Below are 20,030 nucleotides of genomic sequence, written 5' to 3' on the forward strand. Positions count from 1 at the left end.
CTACATCTTGCATTTCTTTGACTTTTTAATATACTTAGGCTTTGAATGTACAGTATCCAATGAACCGGAGGCTTATGTTGATGATCTAATTATGTATTCCTATGGATTACAAATACCAATGACTGATGTCCCAAATAGAGGCTCCAACAGTGTCTAAAGTAAACTGCAAAATATTGACATTTTCTCTTACCTTGAGAATGTAATTATTTCATCCCCATGTACGAAGGACATCTTTGTAGATTTCCACCTCCACCCCTATCCTCAGCTCCCTAAGACCCAGAGGTTAAACACTATAATGCCTATTTCTGTGGTTGATATTCTGATTTCCAGAATGCGCTTGTCAAATGAACCTTTCAGTGTGATGTGTATTACTTTTTTAAAGACTTAAACTCCACTTTGTTTTTGCTTTTCTAGAGACAAGAATCTCTTGCTGTCATCATAGCTCACAGCAACCTCAAACTCTTGGGCTGAAGTGATCTTCTTGCCTCAGCCTCCCGAGCAGCTGGGACTACAGTTGCCCACATGATGCCCTGCTAATTTTTCTATCATCTACCTATGTTTTTTTTTTTTTTAGTAGAGATAGGATCTCATTCTTGCTTAGGCTGATCTTGAACTCCTGAGCTCAAGCCATCCACCTGCCTCATTTTTACTTAGGTGAGGAAAGTAGGATATGGGGTTCCTCTAGTTATGATGATGAGCCTGCAACAAGATGATTTTTTAAAAGAGAATACTTTAGGCTTGGTATGTTTCAGGGAGGAACCCACATCTATAGTCTCTTCCTTCAGTTGTTAGTGACAGATAGGTGTCACTCCTAACAAGGGGTCACAGGGCCTCCCATCTGTTTATCTCTCATACTCCACAGAGATGATTTATTTGTAATTTACCTCACTTTGGAGCGTCTACTGCCAGGGCCACTTAATTATTTTCCTGGCTCCGCGCCTATAGCTCAACCGGCTAAGGCGCCAGCCACGTACACCTAAGGTGGCGGGTTCGAATCCCCAGCCCGGACCCGCCAAACAACAATGACAGCTGCAACCAAAAAATAGCCGGGCGTTGTGGCGGGCGCCTGTGGTCCCAGCTACTTGGGAGGCGGAGGCAGGAGACTCGCTTGAGCCCAGGAATTGGAGGTTGCTGTGAGCTGTAATGCCACGGCACTCTACCCAGGGGGACAGCTTGAGGCTCCGTCTCAAAAAAAAAAAAAAAAAAAAATTATTTTCCTTAGCCAATTGTATTATGTACATTTTTACCCCAAAGCCCAGCAACTTCTTTTGCGCCATCAGGAATCGAGACCGTTGGCTTTTTAAAATTTTTTTATTTTTTCACTCATCATTTATTTACAAATACACATTATAACTTTTATATACACTGCACATTTACATGGTAGAAAAGTACAAAACTATATATTTAAATGAATTTATATTTAACTTGCCATGTTTGAAAATATAAAATTGCATCAGAAAAAAGTATTATGAAAAGCAAGAAACTTGAACTGATAAAGCTTTGATAGAACTTTTAGTGACACATTGGTTGAAAGAGAACTAATTTAAAAGGTACAGCTGAGTAAGCTTAAAGGAAACACCTAACAAAAGCATGAATATGTAGCCTTCCTCTTCCGTTAGTCTCCTGACACCCACTTCACCCCATTTCTTTGGATGTGTAACATCTTTAAAGTACATTACTAGAATTCTAGCATTGCTATCATCACCTGTCTCACAAATGTCTTCATCTTAACAAGAGAACTGGGGTAGGAGTTTCCTTAAAGATGTGTATCCTCTGTACCTTGTATTTGAGTCAGAGTTATAATGCCTTTTGGTCAGTCAAGGTTCCTTGTAAACAAAACCCGAGGGATCATATATGTACAGATCAGGCAGCAGAGAATCCAATAAATAAACATGACAGAAACTGACATGCAAGTTTGTTAAAAGTAGAAAAGAGTCTAACAACAGTGAAATGAAGGGAGACCGATGAGGGAGTGAATTGTCAGGAATGGACTTAAATGGTTTACAAGGAAGAAAAAAAAAAGCTTTTACTTTACAAGCAAGAGACCTCACAATAAATAACAACTGCTCTTCCTTTCACGAATAAATTTCTTCAAAAACAAGGTGTACAGTCAACCAGATATTTTATGTATAAATTATAAAACATGACACAGTATAAATAAATGTCTACAAGTCTCAACTATGGGCCTCATCCAGTAGACCTCACAATGATTGCCTCTCCATGTCCAATGAGTAAGAAGGTGGCCTGGGAGAGAGCGTTAGGACAAAGGTCCCTTAATGTATAGTTTTCCCCCCAAATAAATAAGCATACACTTATTTACAGTATGGACAATATATTTTTCTATTTTTTTCCTTTTCTTTCTTTTTTTCCTTATCTTTCCCCCCAAAGGCTATGCCAACACTGAACACTTGTGGAGGGTTTACCACTCTAGAATAGAAGATATAGGAAAGCTGTAGTCCTGGTCTTCATCTTCCTCCTCTTCCTCAGTGTCTTCCGAAATGGCTAGATGGGGGAATACAGGGGAGCTGTTGTTTAAATACGGACAACAACAGCGCAGAAGCAGAGCTCAGTGTATGTTTTCAAAGCCCTCTGATACAGCCATATTACAGCGTTGCATTTTTATGTGACTTGCAGTGAGATGCTTTTTTTTTTTTTTGCATCTGCTGTTATGCAATAAGTTTTAAAAAAAAGTTTTTAAAAACATAATCTATGAAGTCAAAAATTGCAGAAAGTTCTGAAGAATCAATGGCTCAGGTTTTACGGGCAGATTCCTGAAATTAGATAAAAAGCGCTCTTGTGTTCTAGGTATAACTGCTTGGAGTCCTTAATTCAGAGTTAGTAGAGGCAACTGCAAAAAGCAGCAGCCCATGTGTGATGATAGAAAGCTATCTTTGGAAAAAAAAAAAACCTTTGGAAGCTGTTAGTTTAGATTTAAGTGTTAATAAAGCAAACAGCAAAGCATACTACCAAAGCAAAAGAGTTAGGGGCAAACAACTGGATACAGGTTTTTAGAGGCAACCCCGTTGATAATCACTGGATAAGGCCTACAAAGCCAGGAAACATTGCAGAGACTTTTTCCTGGATCACTGAATTGCTGGGTGAAATTTAGCAGCTACCTAACTTAAAACAGAAATGGCTTTACGTGGGGAGGTCTGTGTGCTTTTTAAGTGTACATTCCCTGGGGCTTGCCTGGGAAAGCTTTAAATTGCAGCAAGGTTAAAAATCACACTTACAGTTGCAAGATCCGGAGTGCTTTACTTCCAGCAGCACACCTGAGGCGCAGGCAGCTTCTTTCATGGCACACTCACTGGCATAAGTGGCATTGTCACTGGCACAGACAGGCTCATCGGATTTACTGTCAGGGCAGAGCTCATCGCAGAGGGAACACCGGCCTCTCCCAACCTTGAAATCCCACAAACATTTTTTTCCACCAGTGCACTGGATATCTTCACAGGACTTTGCTTCTAGGATATAAGACATCTGTGATGAGTAAACTAATTTCCCCATTTCTCCCTTCTTCCCTTCTTTGGTCCCCTGGCAATAAATATAAACATACTCAAAATCTTATTGCTTACAAATGGGGGGTGGTGAAAAATACTATGCAAAAATGCTTGATAATCAAGCTGAAACTCTCATGCACACACAAGCCCCTCCCCCAGTTCCCTGCACATTACAGTAGTGCATGAAAACAGTCATTTGTATAATGGGATTTTACAGCATCCTTGAGTTAAATATGTATCTTGTTATTTCCCACAAGTGGGATCTTTTAAAAGAGAAAGAATTCCATCAATTACTGGAATCTGATAACAGATTTTAGGAACTGTTAAGTAATTATTTTTTGCTTCCAGCAAGTCTGGCACTTAAAAAAATGTGTAAAATTTAGTGAGTTCTAAGTTTTCTAAGATGGAATACAGTTTCTTGCTTATTGCTGGCATTTGAATATATATGTCAACACTTCTGTAGACAATAGTTTCCATGAGGAATGCTGTGGTCACAACAGTTTACCCAAACTGAAGCGTATTTCTCCCTGGGGTAAAACTGTGTTTGGTGAGGTCTTGAGCTTTATTTATTGACTAGCCCCACAGTTTTCCCAATAGAACTAGCCTGTTTTCTCTTTTTCTTTCCTCAATCCAGAATACCTACTGATACACTTTCCCTCATAGGCTAATCCGATAGATCTGCCCAGCAGGCAGGTGGCCTTTCTCAGGTGGCAGGCACTGGAGTAGGTCACTCCGTCGTTCCCACAAAGGTATTGCTCAGAGGAAGTGGGCTCTGGGCAAATCCGATTACATGTCACACAGTAAGCATTATTGGTCTGGTCCACCACACATGTGGAGCTGCCTGGACAGAAAACATCTCGACAAGTCTCTGAAACAAAGAGAAAGCACACATAAATAGGTAGGTCTGGTGCAAAAATACTCCCTGTGTTAGGGAGTGAGCATTTGATATTATCAAGGAAATCACGAAGATGAAGCCTCTGGCTTTCAAAAGGCACTCTGGAAACCTTGTGGTTTTCAAGAGAATTTCTGAAGGTTGGTCCTTCAGTGTTCTTAAGGAATCTTTAGAAATTAGAAAAGGGCTCCTTTATTTGGTATAATTACTATTACTAGGGTAGTCCTTTTAGGCTCTAACTATGGGTTACATCATCCCCCAGGGGGCTTCTAGGAAGTCTACTTCAGGTACAAAGCTGGAGGAGGGAAGCCAGGTCATGCTCAGAAGGGTAGGACTTACTTTTACATCTGCCTTGGTACTGGACTTCCAGCTCTGGCTGTTCTTTACATCTGGCCTTGAGCAGTGCACATTCATTACGGTAGGTTTTCCCATCCAGCCCACAGACGGGGCCCTTCCAAGTGATGTTGGAACAATCTGGAGCACAGACGCAACGGGGTTTGTTCTTCTTGTTCATTCGGCACTTTTTCCCCGGCCCACAGTCCACGTTCTCACACGTTTCTAGGAGTTGGAAAGAGTTATGGATTAAAACCAGGGCCAGGCAGTCTGCAGGTCAGGAGAGCTGCAGTGGCCGGGTGCAATCACATAGTCCTGGGTTGGTGCTAAAGAAGCCCTGGTTCTCTCCTAGAAGACTGGGAGGGGATAAAAGGGGACTGTGGGCTAGGAAGAGACTGCGGTGGTGCCCCATACCCAAGTCTCTCTCATCAATGACCTCAAGTTTGCTGGCTTCACCACCACACTTGGTTAAGAAGTCCAGGGTAGTTTGCCCACAGCCTGTAAAAGGCAAAATTTAAACCAGAATGGCTTCCCAGGGTTGGGGAGGAGAAAGCTTACCAACAAAGCTCTCCTAGTCCCAACGCCCAGCCAGGCAGTGGGGCAGCTGAGAGCAAGAGGCCCTCTACTGAGGGCCTGCAAGTAGGGGGAGAAAGAGTCCTACCTTTGCAGGGGATGCAGTTGGGGGCGCCCCCGTTGAAAATCATCCACTTGAAGAGTGTATTATCATTCACATCCTCTTCAGTCCAAGAGGTGCTCAGGCGGCCAGTGCTACAGCACTCCTCCTTGCTCAGTTCTGTCTTGTACAGGACCTGGCAGCGACCGTTCTTCGCTTGTCGGAGCCAGCAATTCCCAGCTGGGAAGACACAAGGGTAGGGAAGTGGATGAGTGAGTGTTGGTAGAGCAAGGGGTTGGAGACCCAGGGTGAATGGGAAAGGAGCAAGGCAGAGGGGGAGAGAGTGACAAGGGAGAAAAGTAGAAAATAAATGGAAAGCGGTGGGAGGGTGGAAAGTGGCGGTGTGGGGGGGGGCCCTAATCACTGAGCTGGGAGGTGGGTGAAGGGGAGGGAGGGAGAGAGGGAGAAGGCAGTGGCCCCAGCCATATCAATGTCAGTTACCAGTGACCCAGACACAACACGTGCAGCTTGCATTGACTTTTACTAGACTGTTTACTTTTATTCGTCCCATTTCATAACCTGCAGCGACTCGAAGAGCAGATTAAAGAACCTGACAAAAACAGGATGCGACGGATGTTTTCACATGCTGGTTTCATGTAGGCGGTAGGGGAATTATTTGTGACAGGGGTTAAGAAAGTAGGAGAATGGGAGGGGGAGAAAAAAGGAGAAAGAGACCGACAGACTGAGAGACACACACGCAGGAACAGATCAAGCAAAAGGCACTTGTGAAAAATGAAAGCAAAAAAAGCAATCCGGCCCTGCCCGGAGCTACCCCGCGCAGCCTCGAGGCGCAGCCCGCCCGCCCGACGGGCGGTTTTGCAATCCGCCAGACCCGGAGCACGCCCGCGGCCACCACGATCTTTCGAAATCTCCGAGGGCTGCTTTCCCTGGCGCCCACGTCCCGGGCGCCCAGGCAGCGCCTCTCCCCGAAGGCGGGCAACCCGGAGTGAGGCGGCGCAGACTGTGAGGGGCAGTGCCCGGGAGGGCAGTTTACAACACATTTAAAATGTTAACGCTAAAGTAGGGAAAGTAACACGTTCAAGAGGAGAAGCTCCTTAGCATTTCTCGGCAATGCATACGTCGATTTCACACCTCCCAAGAAATCTTTGGAAGTAATTTACCCCCCTTCTTCCCTTTTCATATGCGGATTTGGGTCAGAGAAGACTTCTCATGAATCACTAACATGACTTTAATAATAATCGGACCGCAAGCTGCTACTATTATTTTCAAAATTCTGCCCCAAACGACTTGAAATTAATCTAATTTTAAAAAGGTAAACTCAGAAATTTGCTCTTACGCCCTCTCAGAATTTACATCAGTTACTGGGCTGCTCACTGTTTTACAGAAAGTTAACAGAGGAACGAAGCAAAGGGGGCGGGGGGGGGGTGGGAAACTGTGAGTAACTCCAAACACTTCGGTGGTAATAATTTAGTTTCTCTTTTTTTTCTTTCTTTCTTTCTTTCTTTCTTTTTTTTTTTTTTTTTTTTTTGCGGGGTTGGAGGAGGGGGCTGGAAGAAGCATCCACTAGGCACAAAGCTACTTCCCTCTAAAATTTTCAGCACCCACATTTCCAAGTTTGGGCAAAGTTTCTGAAACCACGTTCCCCAGCCACCGAAGAAAATTCAGTATCTTTCCCCCACCCTACCCTCCAGGTCATTTTTTTTCAAGTAACCGAAAGATGTGGGAGGGAGAGAGGTTAGACTGCAAATGGGTCGACTGAAATCTGCAGGCTACTGATACTTGTCCCGTTCTTCAGAGCCAAACAGGGGAGATAACATCTAAAGTCATCATGGCCAGAACTTGGAGCATCTAACCCTAACTACTGAGAGACTCCAGCTTATTCGCTTTCCTTTTAAAGGATAACCGAGCTCCCAACTCAGCTCCCAGTGCTAAAGTGTCACTGCCTTCAGTCTTCCCACTGCTCTCCATCCCGGAGTCGCTAAGTTGGTCCAACATCTTCCCAGAGCAGGGTTGCTTAAAACAGATCAAGCGGAGAGCACAGAGAAGTAGAACCCCCTGCCCTCTGCCGAGGCTCCCCAGCGCATCCCCCCTCGCTTACCCTGGGCGCTGCGGTCCTCCATAAACTGGCAGAGCAGCAGCAGCAGGAGGCAAAGCCCGCCGGGCTGGTGCCTCGCGCGGACCATCCTGGGGGCAGGCGCGGGGCGAGGAGCGCGGCGGCGGCGGGTGGCTCGGGCGATCCCGGCGCAGCCCCGCGCTCGCCGCCGGCCGCCCGCGCGATTCAATGGACGTCAGAAGCCGGGCGCAGCCGCGCTTTAAATCTAGACGGGGGTCTCCGCGGTTTGCGGTGGGCGGTCTCCCAGTGTGTGGGGCTGTGGGAGGGCGGCCGCGAGCGAGGGTGTGCGCGACTCCTTGGGGGTGGGGAGCTTTTAAAAGTTCAGTGTGAATCAGGTGACATTTCCCACCTTCTGGAAACCCTTTCCAATTATCTGTCGGAGGTGCCCGAAATCAAAGCGGCAGGAGGGGAATCGCCGAGTTCTTATTTGCGTAGGAGCAAGAGGGAGGGGGAAGGCGACCGGGGCGGGGGGTGGGGGCGACGCTTCGGGGGTGGGGAGTGGGGAAGAACACCCACTTCTAGTCCTGCACGCCGCCGCTCGCAGCAGCGCCGGCGCGCCCGGGGTGGCTGGCGTGTGTGTGTGTGTGTATGTGTGCAGGGGGGGCGCTGGAGGCGGCGGCGCGAGGAGCGGGGGGAACCCGGGAGTTTGTCTCGGTACTGTCGTTGCTCCTCTCCAGCAAGACTTTGCAAAACGCCCGGAGAGCCCCGAGCTGCTGAAATATCCCGCCCCGGGTCGGATCGGAACGCGCCCGCCTCGCGGCGATTTCGGGCCCCGGCAGCCGGGGCGCGGGACCCGCGAGGTTTTGTGTCTGGGTCTGTGCGTGCCTCACTTCGCGGCTGCCCCCAGCCCTGAATTGTTGCTAGGAACCCCGGCCCGGCACCTTCCACCCCGGCGGAGCGGTGCGGAGACGCGGCTCGTCGTCTGGACTAGTCACAAGCAAACAAAAATGTTTAACACCTCCAGCCCGGCCTCCCCCCGGCACAGTCTCGCCCTCTCCCTTTCTTTTCTCCCCTTTCACTCCGCGGCGTCTGGAGTCGGAGCCCGGAGCGGGGGCGCCGATGTAGGCGGTCTGCCCCCCTTCCCCGGCTCGGCTCGGAGACTCCCCAGTTTCTGTCCTGTGTGTGTGTCTCAGTCTGTTCCTCTCAGTCTCCTCGGCCTCTCTCTCTCTTCCTCCCTCCCTCCCTCTTTCCTCCCTCCCTCCCTCCCTCTCTCCCTCTCTCCCTCCTTTCTTCGCGGAATAAAAAAGATTGCAACATCGATAATGAACTTCTGTAGCCTCAGTTTATTAAGTACAGTGCCTGGCATTCTTCGCTGAAAGTTGGCGGGTCTCTCATTTATAACATTTTTGGCACCGCTGAATGAAACTGAGGAGGCGATATTTCCTTTTATATAAAACGATTACTTCACGGAAAATGCTATACTGTTTATTCCAAAGCTGCCTTTTTAATTTCTATTCTTTTCTCTTCTGAAGCCCGAAGGACAACAGACAGAGAAGTATGCAGACAAAATTCTTGGACATTCGCAGGTCACCGGGATTTGTTCGCCTACGGATTTCAAATCCGCCCTTCTTTGCCCCCTCTCAACCCCTCTCCTCCGCCAGACCCTCCCCCAGTCCTCCTCTCGCCCTCCCACCCCCACCTTCCATCAACCCCCTCCCACCCCCTCCACAACTGCAAATAACTCAGTGATAACAGATTTTTTTCCACCAACTGCAGGAGATAGTGCTAATCTTTTAATAAAAGATCCCATTACAATGGGATCTGTCTGGACAGACTATAATAGATCCCGAAATACAGCCGTGCTAATATTAGAAGACAGTTGTTTGGGTGCCTCTCAGACGGGCCCAAGCCCCCCTTTGAAAGTGGGCATGAATCACAAAGCCCCGCGGCCGCCGCACCTGCACCGCGCGCATTCGGTGCAGCAGGCTGGTAAAAACGAGTGACCTCGCCGCCGCTTTTCCCTTTATAATTACCGTCGTGAGGACGGGAGGGGAGGGGCGCGGGCGGCCTGGGGGAGGCTGGCTTTTTGCTCACTTCAGACGGCTCTGGGGGCTTCACATCCTTCTTAATCTTTCCAGATTCATTTTGTCTCTGTCTCTGTTTCTTTCTGTCTGTCTCTCTCCCTTTCTCTCTGTCCCTCCTGTCCTCCCACCTCTTCCCTCGTTTCTCTTTCCCTCCCTTTGCCCCGACTATACCCATACTCTCCCTCCCTTTCCTCCCTCCCCTCTTTTCTTTTCCAGGCTCCTTTTCTCTCTTCCCTCCAATGCATTAATGTAGAGTTGTTTAGTGCCCTCTAATGGCAGACGACATTAACAATTAATCGCCAACTGTCCCCTTTGCAGGAGCCGCCACTCAATGGCACAGCTCCAAAGTTGAATTTATTTTTTCTTTATTCAGAGAGATAGATATAGGGCTTATACAGTGATGTGCTGGAAAGAAAGTTTGTTTTCTCTCCTTCAAGGCCTCCCTCCCCCCCCGAAAAACCTAGTTAAGTATAAGGGAGAGTTAATGACTACTGTTATTTGCCTTTAAAAAATTTCTCTACCAATCTGTCTTTTAATGGCAGCAAGAGATGCAGCTTCTGTTTTAGTTAGGTTTGTCAAGCCGTATATTCAGCGTTGGAAACTGAATTAAACATTCTATAAGCGCATAAAAGATGGTAGATGGCTGGATCTTATGGCAGGATCTTATCACATCTTAATGCTACCAATGGCCATTAAAACATTTGTTAAGATCCAAATATAATTACACGATTTTGTATTTGTCCCCAGCTTAAATACATTTATTGGTCCTGAATTGGCCACTAGCCTCCGGAAGCTGGGGTCTTTTCCTTAGACCTGCCCCCATAGGGATCATGCAAAATGTTTATATTTTACTCAAGCCCAGTTGTATATTAAGTCATCTTGCCTGGAGAAGTAGAGAGTCACTTTTTAATCCACGGTTTATTTTCTCAATACCTTGGGGAAGATTGTTTTAAAGTCCATAATGTCCTCATACTTTATAACCCCATAGCAATGGAAATAGTGATGTAACTTGCATGCTATTACTAGATTTAAATTTTGTTTATGTATGCACATACAATACGTTGATGTAAAAAGGTCCTACAGGAATATACAAATATAATTTTTTGGGGGGGTAGGGTCTGTATGGCTAACTGAAAATTATAATAAGCAATTTGGAGGGTTAATAAAAAATTGATTTGGGCATTTGAGCAAAAATTCTTGGTTGATCCAGATAGTTACTTTAGTTTATGTATTTAAAAACAACTGATACCAAAAAAACTTCATAAACTAATTGAATCCAAGATGTATCCACAGAGTTCCAGTATGATTGAGTAAAAAGTAAAAACTCTATTTTATTTTTTGTTTATGTAATGCTAAATGCTCAGAGCAATCATTTGAATAAATTGTGTTCGTTGACCTGTTGTTTTGACATCATGTAATTGCCTTGGCTAGGCCAAAGCAGCTCTCGTTGTAAAAAATGTCACTGCTCAGAGGACACCTCCAGTACCAGAGGCAGACCTAACATGGGATTACTTCTTACCCTGGAGAAGGTGGCCCAGCAGGTCAGGGTTGAGGTCACTGGCAAACACACTGTGGAGAACACAAGTGCTGTGTTGCTGTTGCTTTTGCCCTTGTGAATAAGCAGCTTGGTATTTGTTTAGTGATACAACCTCATCCTGTTTTTCAGCTGCACCTTGGATAGTATTGATCTGTTTGGGAGAATGTCTGCTCTGAATCTGCACAGACCAGTCACCAGGACTCTTGTCATCCTAGGTTACTTTCTGGCTGTACTGAGGAAATGAGACACAGCTCAATACTGGTTCCATATGGGCCTTCTGTGGGCATCAGCAAGAGATCCATTCAATTTCTGTGGTATGAATGGTACCACACCTGTTCAGTGACATCACAGGAAAACAGCTGCTATTTCTTTTACTGTTTTATCTCCTGTAAATGTTCAATATTGGGTTTGCAGATATCCAAATGTCAAGGGGACATTTTAAAATAAAAATACCGTCTTTCATTTTTGTTGTATGCTCCAAGTTTGACTTCTTATTTTTTTCCTATCTGCTCTGCCAAAAAAGTAAATGTAAATTATGAGAAACACAATAGGACCACTTTGTAACTGAATTTCTGGGCAGCACACAAAAGGACTACTGTTCTCTGATTGTTTTTTTGTCAGCTTCAAAAGCTATCTTCCTTCTGAAGTTTATAAATTTAAAGTATTAGAGTTTAGCAAATGGTTCAGCCTAGCTCCCAAGATAGCGATTTAAACTCATAGGAAATTGTTGTTTGAGACCACAAGTGACCTGGTTAAATTTCAGTCCCTAAAAGGAGACTAAGACGGGAGTGGGATGAGATTAGACATGGAAAATTTGAAAGTTATGACCCGAACAGCTTTTTTTTTTTTTACCCTAAAATTAAATGTCAAGTTTTGTGAAGCTAGGTGTTTTGTAAAATTAATATTTTCAAACACAAATTATGAGTCTTGATTAAACAACAGAATTTAAGCATTTGAGGACTAAGCAGAAATGATTTTCAAATCAGGTTTGGTTCTTCTAGGTTTTAAAAAAAGGTATTTAATGCATCATGGTCTTTGGCATTGTGTAACTTCATAGGCTAGCAAGGATTTGAGCGGGGAAGGGCAGGAAGTAATAGCTCTTCATTGGCTAAATTGTTGCAGAACTAAAAAGTTAAGAAATGTGAGTACATAAAAGCCATATTTATCTAGGATGTCCAAACCAGTAGTTGATGAAGTTTTTTTTTTTTTTTTTGAGACAGAGCCTCAAGCTGTCCCCCTGGGTAGAGTTACAGCTCACAGCAACCTCCAACTCCTGGGCTCAAGCGAGTCTCCTGCCTCCACCTCCCAAGTAGCTGGGACCACAGGCGCCCGCCACAACGCCCGGCTATTTTTTGGTTGCAGCCGTCACTGTTGTTTGGCGGGTCCAGGCTGGGGATTCGAACCCGCCACCTTAGGTGTACGTGAGTTGATGAAGTTTTATTAAAAATTGTTAGAAAATACATTTCTAAATATAGTACTGAAAAAACAATCAGCCGATTGCTTGAACTTTTTTTCTCTTTAGTGTTGCTTTGGTGTTACGTAGAGCCAATCAATCATGGGCTGCCCTTTCTTTTAGATACTACTTATTTCTGTGTAACATTTTTATTGCCTATTTTCTCCCCCAATTTTAGAAATATTTTGGGTTTCCATAAGTCAGATAAGATATGTGGCCCATAGTCAAACTAGCCATATCAACATTTTCAAGTTCAACATAATTAAGTCATTAAAATAAACCTTGCTAAAGAATTCAAATTATGCCTCGGGATAGGAATGTTATATTGGATTAATAGAAAGTTCTAAAGTGTCTTAGGTCACTTTGACAATATAAATGATTCATCTATTTGGATATAACTGAGAATATCAGCGTGTGACCTCTACCACTTTTAACCCTGATTCCATTTACACTTTCTACTGCATAGAAAGTGTGAGCAGGGCAAGCCAGGATTTACTGTTCTGTTTCCCCACTTCATGTTAGAAGCAGCATGTCAATCAACTAAGAGCAACTTTTCTGGATTCTTCACTGGGTGAAGATGAGTGATATGCTGTAGTTACTTTTGCATGTTTTGGTTTCTGCTACCTCACTTTAGCTTTTCATGGAGTATGAGTGGTCTGAATACTTAACCATTGGTTCTTTTCTAAGGGTTTGCCTAGTCCATACTGACATCTGTAGTTGATACAGTTGCTGTTTGATCCTTCATCTTATTGTTATCCTCATTTTTTTTAATTTGACATGAATCTTGTCTCATTTCTGATGTGCTGTTCACCTAAAAAGTGAAGTATCATGTTTATTGTTTGTTGAAAGTTCATGAGACAGTTAGACATGACTTTGGCCATTCTATTGGGCTATCTCGTAGCTTTTTCACTTAGTCCTAGAAGCATCTTTGAAGCAGAAAGTGAGCCTTACCAGACACTGAATCTGCTGGTACCTTGATCTTGGACTTCCTAGCCTCCAAAACTGTTAGCAATAAATTTCTGCTGTTTATAAATTATCCAGTTTAAGGTATTTTGCTATAGCAGCAGAATGGACTAAGACAGTCATCATTCCTCAAAGGGGAATTCAGTCTCAATCCATTTTGCATTTTCTTTTGTACCTTTGTAAATTCAAATGGCCCCATGAGTGAGAATCTATTTCTGGACTCTGTGTTTTGTTTCACTGATCTATTTGTTGATCTTTTGCTAGCACCACACTATCTTGACTACTGTAACCTTGTAGTAAATAATAAAGGCAGGTAGTGTAATTCCTACCTTTTTCTTCTTTTCAAGATCACTTTGGATATACTAGTTATATTTTCATATAACTTTTAGAATATGCTTGTTGATTTCTACAAATAGAAAGCTTGATGAGATTAAGATTGAGCTAGACCATTTTGGGGGAGAATTGATATTCTAACAAAATCGAGTCTTCAAAAACCATGGACGTGATATGTCCTTGCATTTACTTAGATTTTTTTTTAAATTTCTCTCAACTATGGCTTATGGATCCATTTTTGTATTTTGGCTGTCATTGAAAATCAAGTTGAAGTAGGATATTATATGTTTTTACTTCTGTATTTCAAAGGAACTCAATGGTTATAAAGATTTCCTGGTGCCGGCTGACACTTTTCTTTATACTTCCCAAGGCTTAATTGTCCCTAGTCAAAAAAGAGTATATTGAGCTTACTTTCTAGAAGTAGTGTGCTAACTCATTAAACATTTTTGCATGTATTCTTTTGGTGTTTCTTTTATACTATAGAATAAATGAAAATTAAAAACAATTCTCTTTGGTTAGTCTCTTGTTGAATATTGTTTCATCATTTACATGTAAATAGACTCCTACTCTAAACAATCCATATTGTGCTTAAGTTTGGAGATATGGAAATAGGCACTTTCCGTTATGCCAACATTGGGGTGGCAATTACTTTCTTCCTTCATTCTTTATTGGAGACTGATGGCATCTTTTCAGTTGTCCTTGTTTACCCTGATTCATTCGTGTTTCCTGTGCTTTCCTTTCCCCTTATCTTTCATTCTCTATCCACCAGCAGGATTAGTGCTACAGCCTCAACTAGTACCTTTTGCAGTATGTATTGGCTTATTTTTTTCATGTAAATGTCACATTCAAAAGTAAACAATACTTTGTATTGTTTATCCAACAGTACTATTAAATATTTAACAATGAGGTGAGGTCAAATGCTGATGACACAACATGTGGAAATACGGGACAGATGATGCATTAAGTGTTGAAATAATTTATTTCAACACATTGTGAGCCTTGCTATTTTTTAGATTAGAATAGAAACATACATATATACATGTATATATACTAAAAACTAATAGATAAATGACTTAGAGGCAGTCTTGGTCAACGTGTGCTTCATTTCCCATAAGTAATCACTCCTTATTGTTGTAAAATCATTAGTGTATGTAAAATTATGTTTCATTTATTTGGTTTTCCAGTACATTAGATAAATGATTCTTTTGAACTTGTCCCAGTGCAATTTTCTTGCAAATAAGGATATGAAAATCATCAACAGGAAACGTGTTAATGGCTCACATGCTGGGCAGATGGAAACATAGTGTGGAAGAACCATTTAGTTGAGATCATTTTGGCCCCAAGACTTCCAATTTTTGCTTTAGCAGAAAACATTGCTTTGGCCAGCCAGATGACACAACAATCACATTGTCAACATTTTCATTTTTGCCAGAACACCAGATTTCCTGAAGAAACCATGGCAGTGATTCTTAACTTTTTCTTATTCATAGTCCCTCTGAGAAGTTATTGAAAGATATTGACCATATGACCAGAATAGTAATACAATTTGATATGAAAACCATTAGGTGAATATTTGATGGGGAATAGACATTTTTATGATTCTAAAGAAATCAGATGACTTTCTTGTTTCAAAAGGGAAATCATAATGATGTAGCAGAAAGAACAGGCTGTCATTACCCAAATCCAGTGGTCAACCTTTGTATTCCTATGGTCGGGCAACTGACCTTCATATTCTAAAGGTATGACCTGGTATGATGGAATGGAAAGAAATATTAATGACGTTAGCCATGATGAATTCTAGCCAAAAGTAAAGTATGTAAATTGAATCTAATCAAGATGTTAGTTCTAACTTCCCAGTTATAGGAAAGTCTGGAAGTAGAAGAACTACATACACCACAGGGAAACAGTCAGGCAAATCCAGAAGGTGGATCATTCTACAGAACAACTGATCTGATATCATCGATAATGCTATCCCTTCCTTCTTGAGAAACATTTCAAGATTTTCTATAGGATGGAGCAATTGGTCACAGTGAAGGTGGCCAGCCAAATAATACATATTTGTATTAGCTCCCCTTTCCCTCTTTTCTCCTCCATCCCTCACTATTGTCCCCTGGATCACATTCTCCAATAAAGAGCTTACACTTTACCTAAGCCTTCTTTCAGGCTTTGCTTTCTGGGGAATCCACACTAAGAGGAAGCGAAGTGTTGCTAACAGGTTTAAGGAACCAAAGAGGCCTCAAAGTTATTTAGTATTTTCTATACAACATAGACTTTCTGGCTCAATTAGGACAAGGATTACATGTGTATACTTCTTAAGATTATGGGGTAGGAATGACAAATAGATAAATTTGATCTAATGAGAGCAGAAAAGGATTCTGAAGCTATAATCAATTAGCAATATCGATAGTGAGTACCATGTGGAAGCACACCATCCCCCCCATGTTTGTTATCCCTAGACTAAGAAATGAAGGTGGTCAAGGGGAAGATAGGAGGTAATTACATACACTAATGAGAAAAAAAGAGGTCTTCATTTTCAGGTGATTTAAAAAGATCACTTTTAGAAGCCCTGAGCATTCCCCTGAGTTCCTTGGACCTCATCATCTACATCCTTCTTCTTGTCTCTGCAACTTCACCAGCCTGTCAACGTGCACCCACCTTGGAAACTTCACATTTGGTGTTCCTTTTACTTAAAAGCTTTTCCTTTAGATGTATGGGTGGTTTGTTTCCTCACTTCCTTCAGGTTTCTGCTCAAATATTAGTGGAGAATATGTGTACATACAAATAGACATAATATATAATGAAAATCTATGAGAAATATAGGTGTATTTGTCAACGGGGCTGACAGGTGGATTGCCTGAGTTCAGGAGTTCCAGACCAGCCTGCGCAAGAGCAAGAGCAAGATCCCATCTCTAAAAAAAAGAAAAGGTGTTGTGGTGGGCACCTGTAGTCCTAGCTACTTGGGAGGCTAAGGCAAGAGGATTGCTTCAGCCCAAGAGTTTGAGGTTGCTGTGAGTTATAGCACCCAACACTCTACTGAGGGCAACAAAGTAAGACTCTGTCTCAAACACAAAAAGCAACAAACAAACAAACAAAAACCAAATAATATTTTGGAAACTGTACAATTTTACATTCCCATACTAAACAATGTATGAGTGTTCAACTTTCTCCATATGCTGGATAACACTGATTATACTGGTTATTAGCTGTCTTTTTTATTGTAACCATCTGAATATATATAAAGTAGTATCTCATTGCTTTCCTTTTATTTTTGAATGTAATTTATACTTGAAGCTAAAGTCATATACACAGATTTTATAATGAAGAAACAAGTGACAGTAGGCTGTAGAGTTCAGACTCCAGAAATTGAAATGTGTAACAGTGAACTTTGGTACTGATAGACACAAAAGAGGAAGGTGGATCACTGCACCTGTAACACAGCATAAATAATCTGTTTTGTAAGGAAACTCCTGGGGTTATAAGATGGTAGCTCTCCATCAATGCAGAAAGATCCACAACTTGCAACTAATGTATGCTGGTGGTGAAGGGGCGGAGAAACTTATCGACAGCTGAAGGTCCTTTGGGTTTTCGTTCAGCGCATAATTCTCCATGTCACACTTTCACTTCTGTGTGGTTTTTGTCTATATTTTCCAACTCAATTTTAACCTTACATTTTCAAAATATTAAGAGGGTACAAATATTTTTGTTACGTGAATACCTTTTATTTTATTTATTTTTTTATTTTATTTGAGACAGAGCCTCAAGCTGTCCCCCTGGGTAGAGTGCCATGGCTTCACTGCTCACAGCAACCTCCAACTCCTGGGCTCAAGTGAGTCTCCTGCCTCTGCCTCCCAAGTAGCTGGGACCACAGGCACCCGCCACAACACCCGGCTATTTTTTGGTTGCAGCTGTCATTGTTGTTTGGTGGGCCGGGCTGGGGATTCGAACCCACCACCTTAGGTGTATGTGGCTGGTGCTTTAGCCATTTGAACCACAGGCGCCGAGCCGTGAATACCTTTTATAATGGTTAAGTCAGGGTGCCTATCACCCAGAATAGTGCTCAGTGTGCAAGACAGGTAAGTTTTTATCCCTCTCTTTCCCCCTTCTTGATTTCCAATGACATTTACATTTCTTTGTGCCTATGTGTGCCCATCGAGTAGCTCCCAGTTATTTTTCTGTTCCTGGGATACTTCACGTAGGGTAATGGTCTCCAGTTCCATCTAAGTTACTGGTAAAAACATTCTTTTATTATTTAAATTTAATTTTTAATTTTATAATTTTTAACTTAAAATTGTCTTTTGTCGTTTTCATGGGTGCTGTGAAAATCTTGACCCCATACATAATTCATAAATCACTCATTTTTTCCTATGGTATAAAGGATATGGTCTCAATATCTTGATTTTTTTATGTTACAGAAGATTTTAAAAATAATTTCCCTTAGAATTTGGTATTTATTTATTTATTTATTTGAGACAGAGTCTCACTATGTCACCCTCAGTAGAGTGCCATGGCATCACACAGCTCACAGCAACCTCAAACTCCTGGGCTTAAGTGATTCTCTTGCCTCAGCCTCCTAAGTAGCTGGGACTACAGGTGCCCACCACAATGCCCAGCTATTTTTTGGTTGCAGTTGTCATTGTTGTTTAGCTGGCCCGGGCTGGGCTTGAACCCACCAGCCTCAGTGTATGCAGCTATTGCCCTACTCACTGAGCTACAGGCTCTGAGCTAGAATTTGGTCTTCAGATTTTTGCCCCTTTGTGGAGAGAAAGCTATTTTTCAACAGGCTAGCTTTGCAAAAGACAAGAGATAATTTACTAAAGTAGAAACAGAGTGGAAGAGTGATGGTATATCTTGGTCAAGTCTTAAAACACAATACACTTTTTTTAACCCTGAGTATAAAAGTAGTGTGTGTTACTACAGATTTTTTTGGAAAGTACCACAAAGGAGAAAATCGAAATCATGTGTTTCCTTACAGAGGTAACAATGATTAATGCTTTGGTAGATATCCATGCAGACTTTTTTCTATGCCCAAATGCAGTGATTCAGGGGATCTTTAATACCAGTCTAACAGGGCAGACAGAAACTCACCAACAGAGATCCAGGTACTCTGGGAACGTGGGAAGTTAAAAGTGCCTCTCATCTTTCAGGACTCCTGTCAATATGCAGGGCCTATCTTTGAGAAGGAAGGCTGGTAGATAGTGGCCAAGGTTCAGGGTGCCAGAATCTTGAAGGGTTCTAGATCTGGTTGTCAATGAAGACATAGAGGTTAGGATGGAAGGCTCCTAGGTCTGGGGAAAGTGACTTGCTGCTGATCTCTGTAAAAATGGTGGGAATAAAGGCTACTGTGTGCTTCTTTTTCCTGTTAGGACTATCTCAGGAAAGGGGTCGACTTGGTCTCTATAGATTCAGCTCATCAGAAACTTTAATCTTGGGTTCCAAAATCCTGTAGAAATATGCTTTAACATGGTGGTTCCCTCCCACCCCCCAGCTTAAGCTACTATCAAGCTTAGTGGAATGTTTAAAGAAAGAGATGTGTTCACTGAGTGTATCATGTTAATGACTATTCTTAATGGAAGGAGCAGAAAATTGCATTGTGTTATGGGAAGCAATTAGAGATATTTGAGGAATGTGTATTCTCGTTGCCCTTACAACAGCTAGACAGCTTTTAGCTTTCAGCCAAAGTCATTTTTTCCCTCGGAAAGTTCTAATGATATGCAAGCTACACATCAGTAGAGTGCCTGGTCCAGTCGTGGGTGTTCAATAAATATTAAACACCAACAGCAATCTTGAAATTTCCTGTGCATGTTTGCCACAGAAAAGATTTCTTCAGCAGAGCTGTGGATTAAGGATAGCCTGGGGCTGCAAGACAGAGAGAGACCCAGAAACTTTGCCCACAGCTCAATCCCACACACCAATGTGTCAGAACAAAAAGATCAGTATATGGTGGCAACTCCTGCAGTCCTCCCTGACACTGAGCTGGCTTTTCTTGTTATTGGCCCTTTCTGAATAAGGAGTTGAATCAGGCTGTGATAAGGCAACTGGAAAGTGCTGGCATTTTCAAAGGGATAACCTGTGAATATTGCCCTGGGTTTTACTTACATATTTACATCTCCCCAGGACTAGCTGCAACCTGAGGAGAAGTTGGAAATAAGGAGATAAGTATTCTTTGGCCCAAATGAAGGGCAGAAGTCAGTCTCTCCTCTGATCTGCAGTCTGGATCTCCTATCTGGGGGTTGAATCTCTGTTGCATG

The 20,030-nt window shown here is 42.8% G+C and overlaps 1 protein-coding gene across 4 annotated transcripts; it reads right to left on the reverse strand.

Moving 5' to 3' along the window:
- Positions 1-1,292: 1,292 nt before the first annotated feature.
- FST (follistatin) lies at positions 1,293-7,579 on the reverse strand. Of its 4 annotated transcripts, none has more exons than XM_012812529.2 (6): positions 7,458-7,579; positions 5,387-5,578; positions 4,732-4,950; positions 4,144-4,368; positions 3,234-3,461; positions 1,293-2,502 (listed from the first exon to the last, which is right to left on the reverse strand). In XM_012812529.2, the coding sequence occupies exons 1-6, from the start codon at positions 7,540-7,542 to the stop codon at positions 2,420-2,422; spliced, it is 1,032 nt and encodes a 343-aa protein (XP_012667983.1). In that variant the 5' UTR covers positions 7,543-7,579; the 3' UTR covers positions 1,293-2,419. The 4 variants fall into 4 exon arrangements, with proteins under 4 accessions (XP_012667983.1, XP_012667993.1, XP_003782827.1 ...); XM_012812539.2 differs by having other exon boundaries at positions 1,293-2,771; XM_003782779.3 differs by having other exon boundaries at positions 3,234-3,464.
- Between the last annotated feature and the right edge of the window lie 12,451 nt (positions 7,580-20,030).

Source organism: Otolemur garnettii, unplaced genomic scaffold, assembly GCF_000181295.1.
Source record: "Otolemur garnettii isolate 467f Iridium unplaced genomic scaffold, OtoGar3 scaffold00005, whole genome shotgun sequence".
In the NCBI taxonomy this organism is placed as follows: Eukaryota; Metazoa; Chordata; class Mammalia; order Primates; family Galagidae; genus Otolemur; species Otolemur garnettii.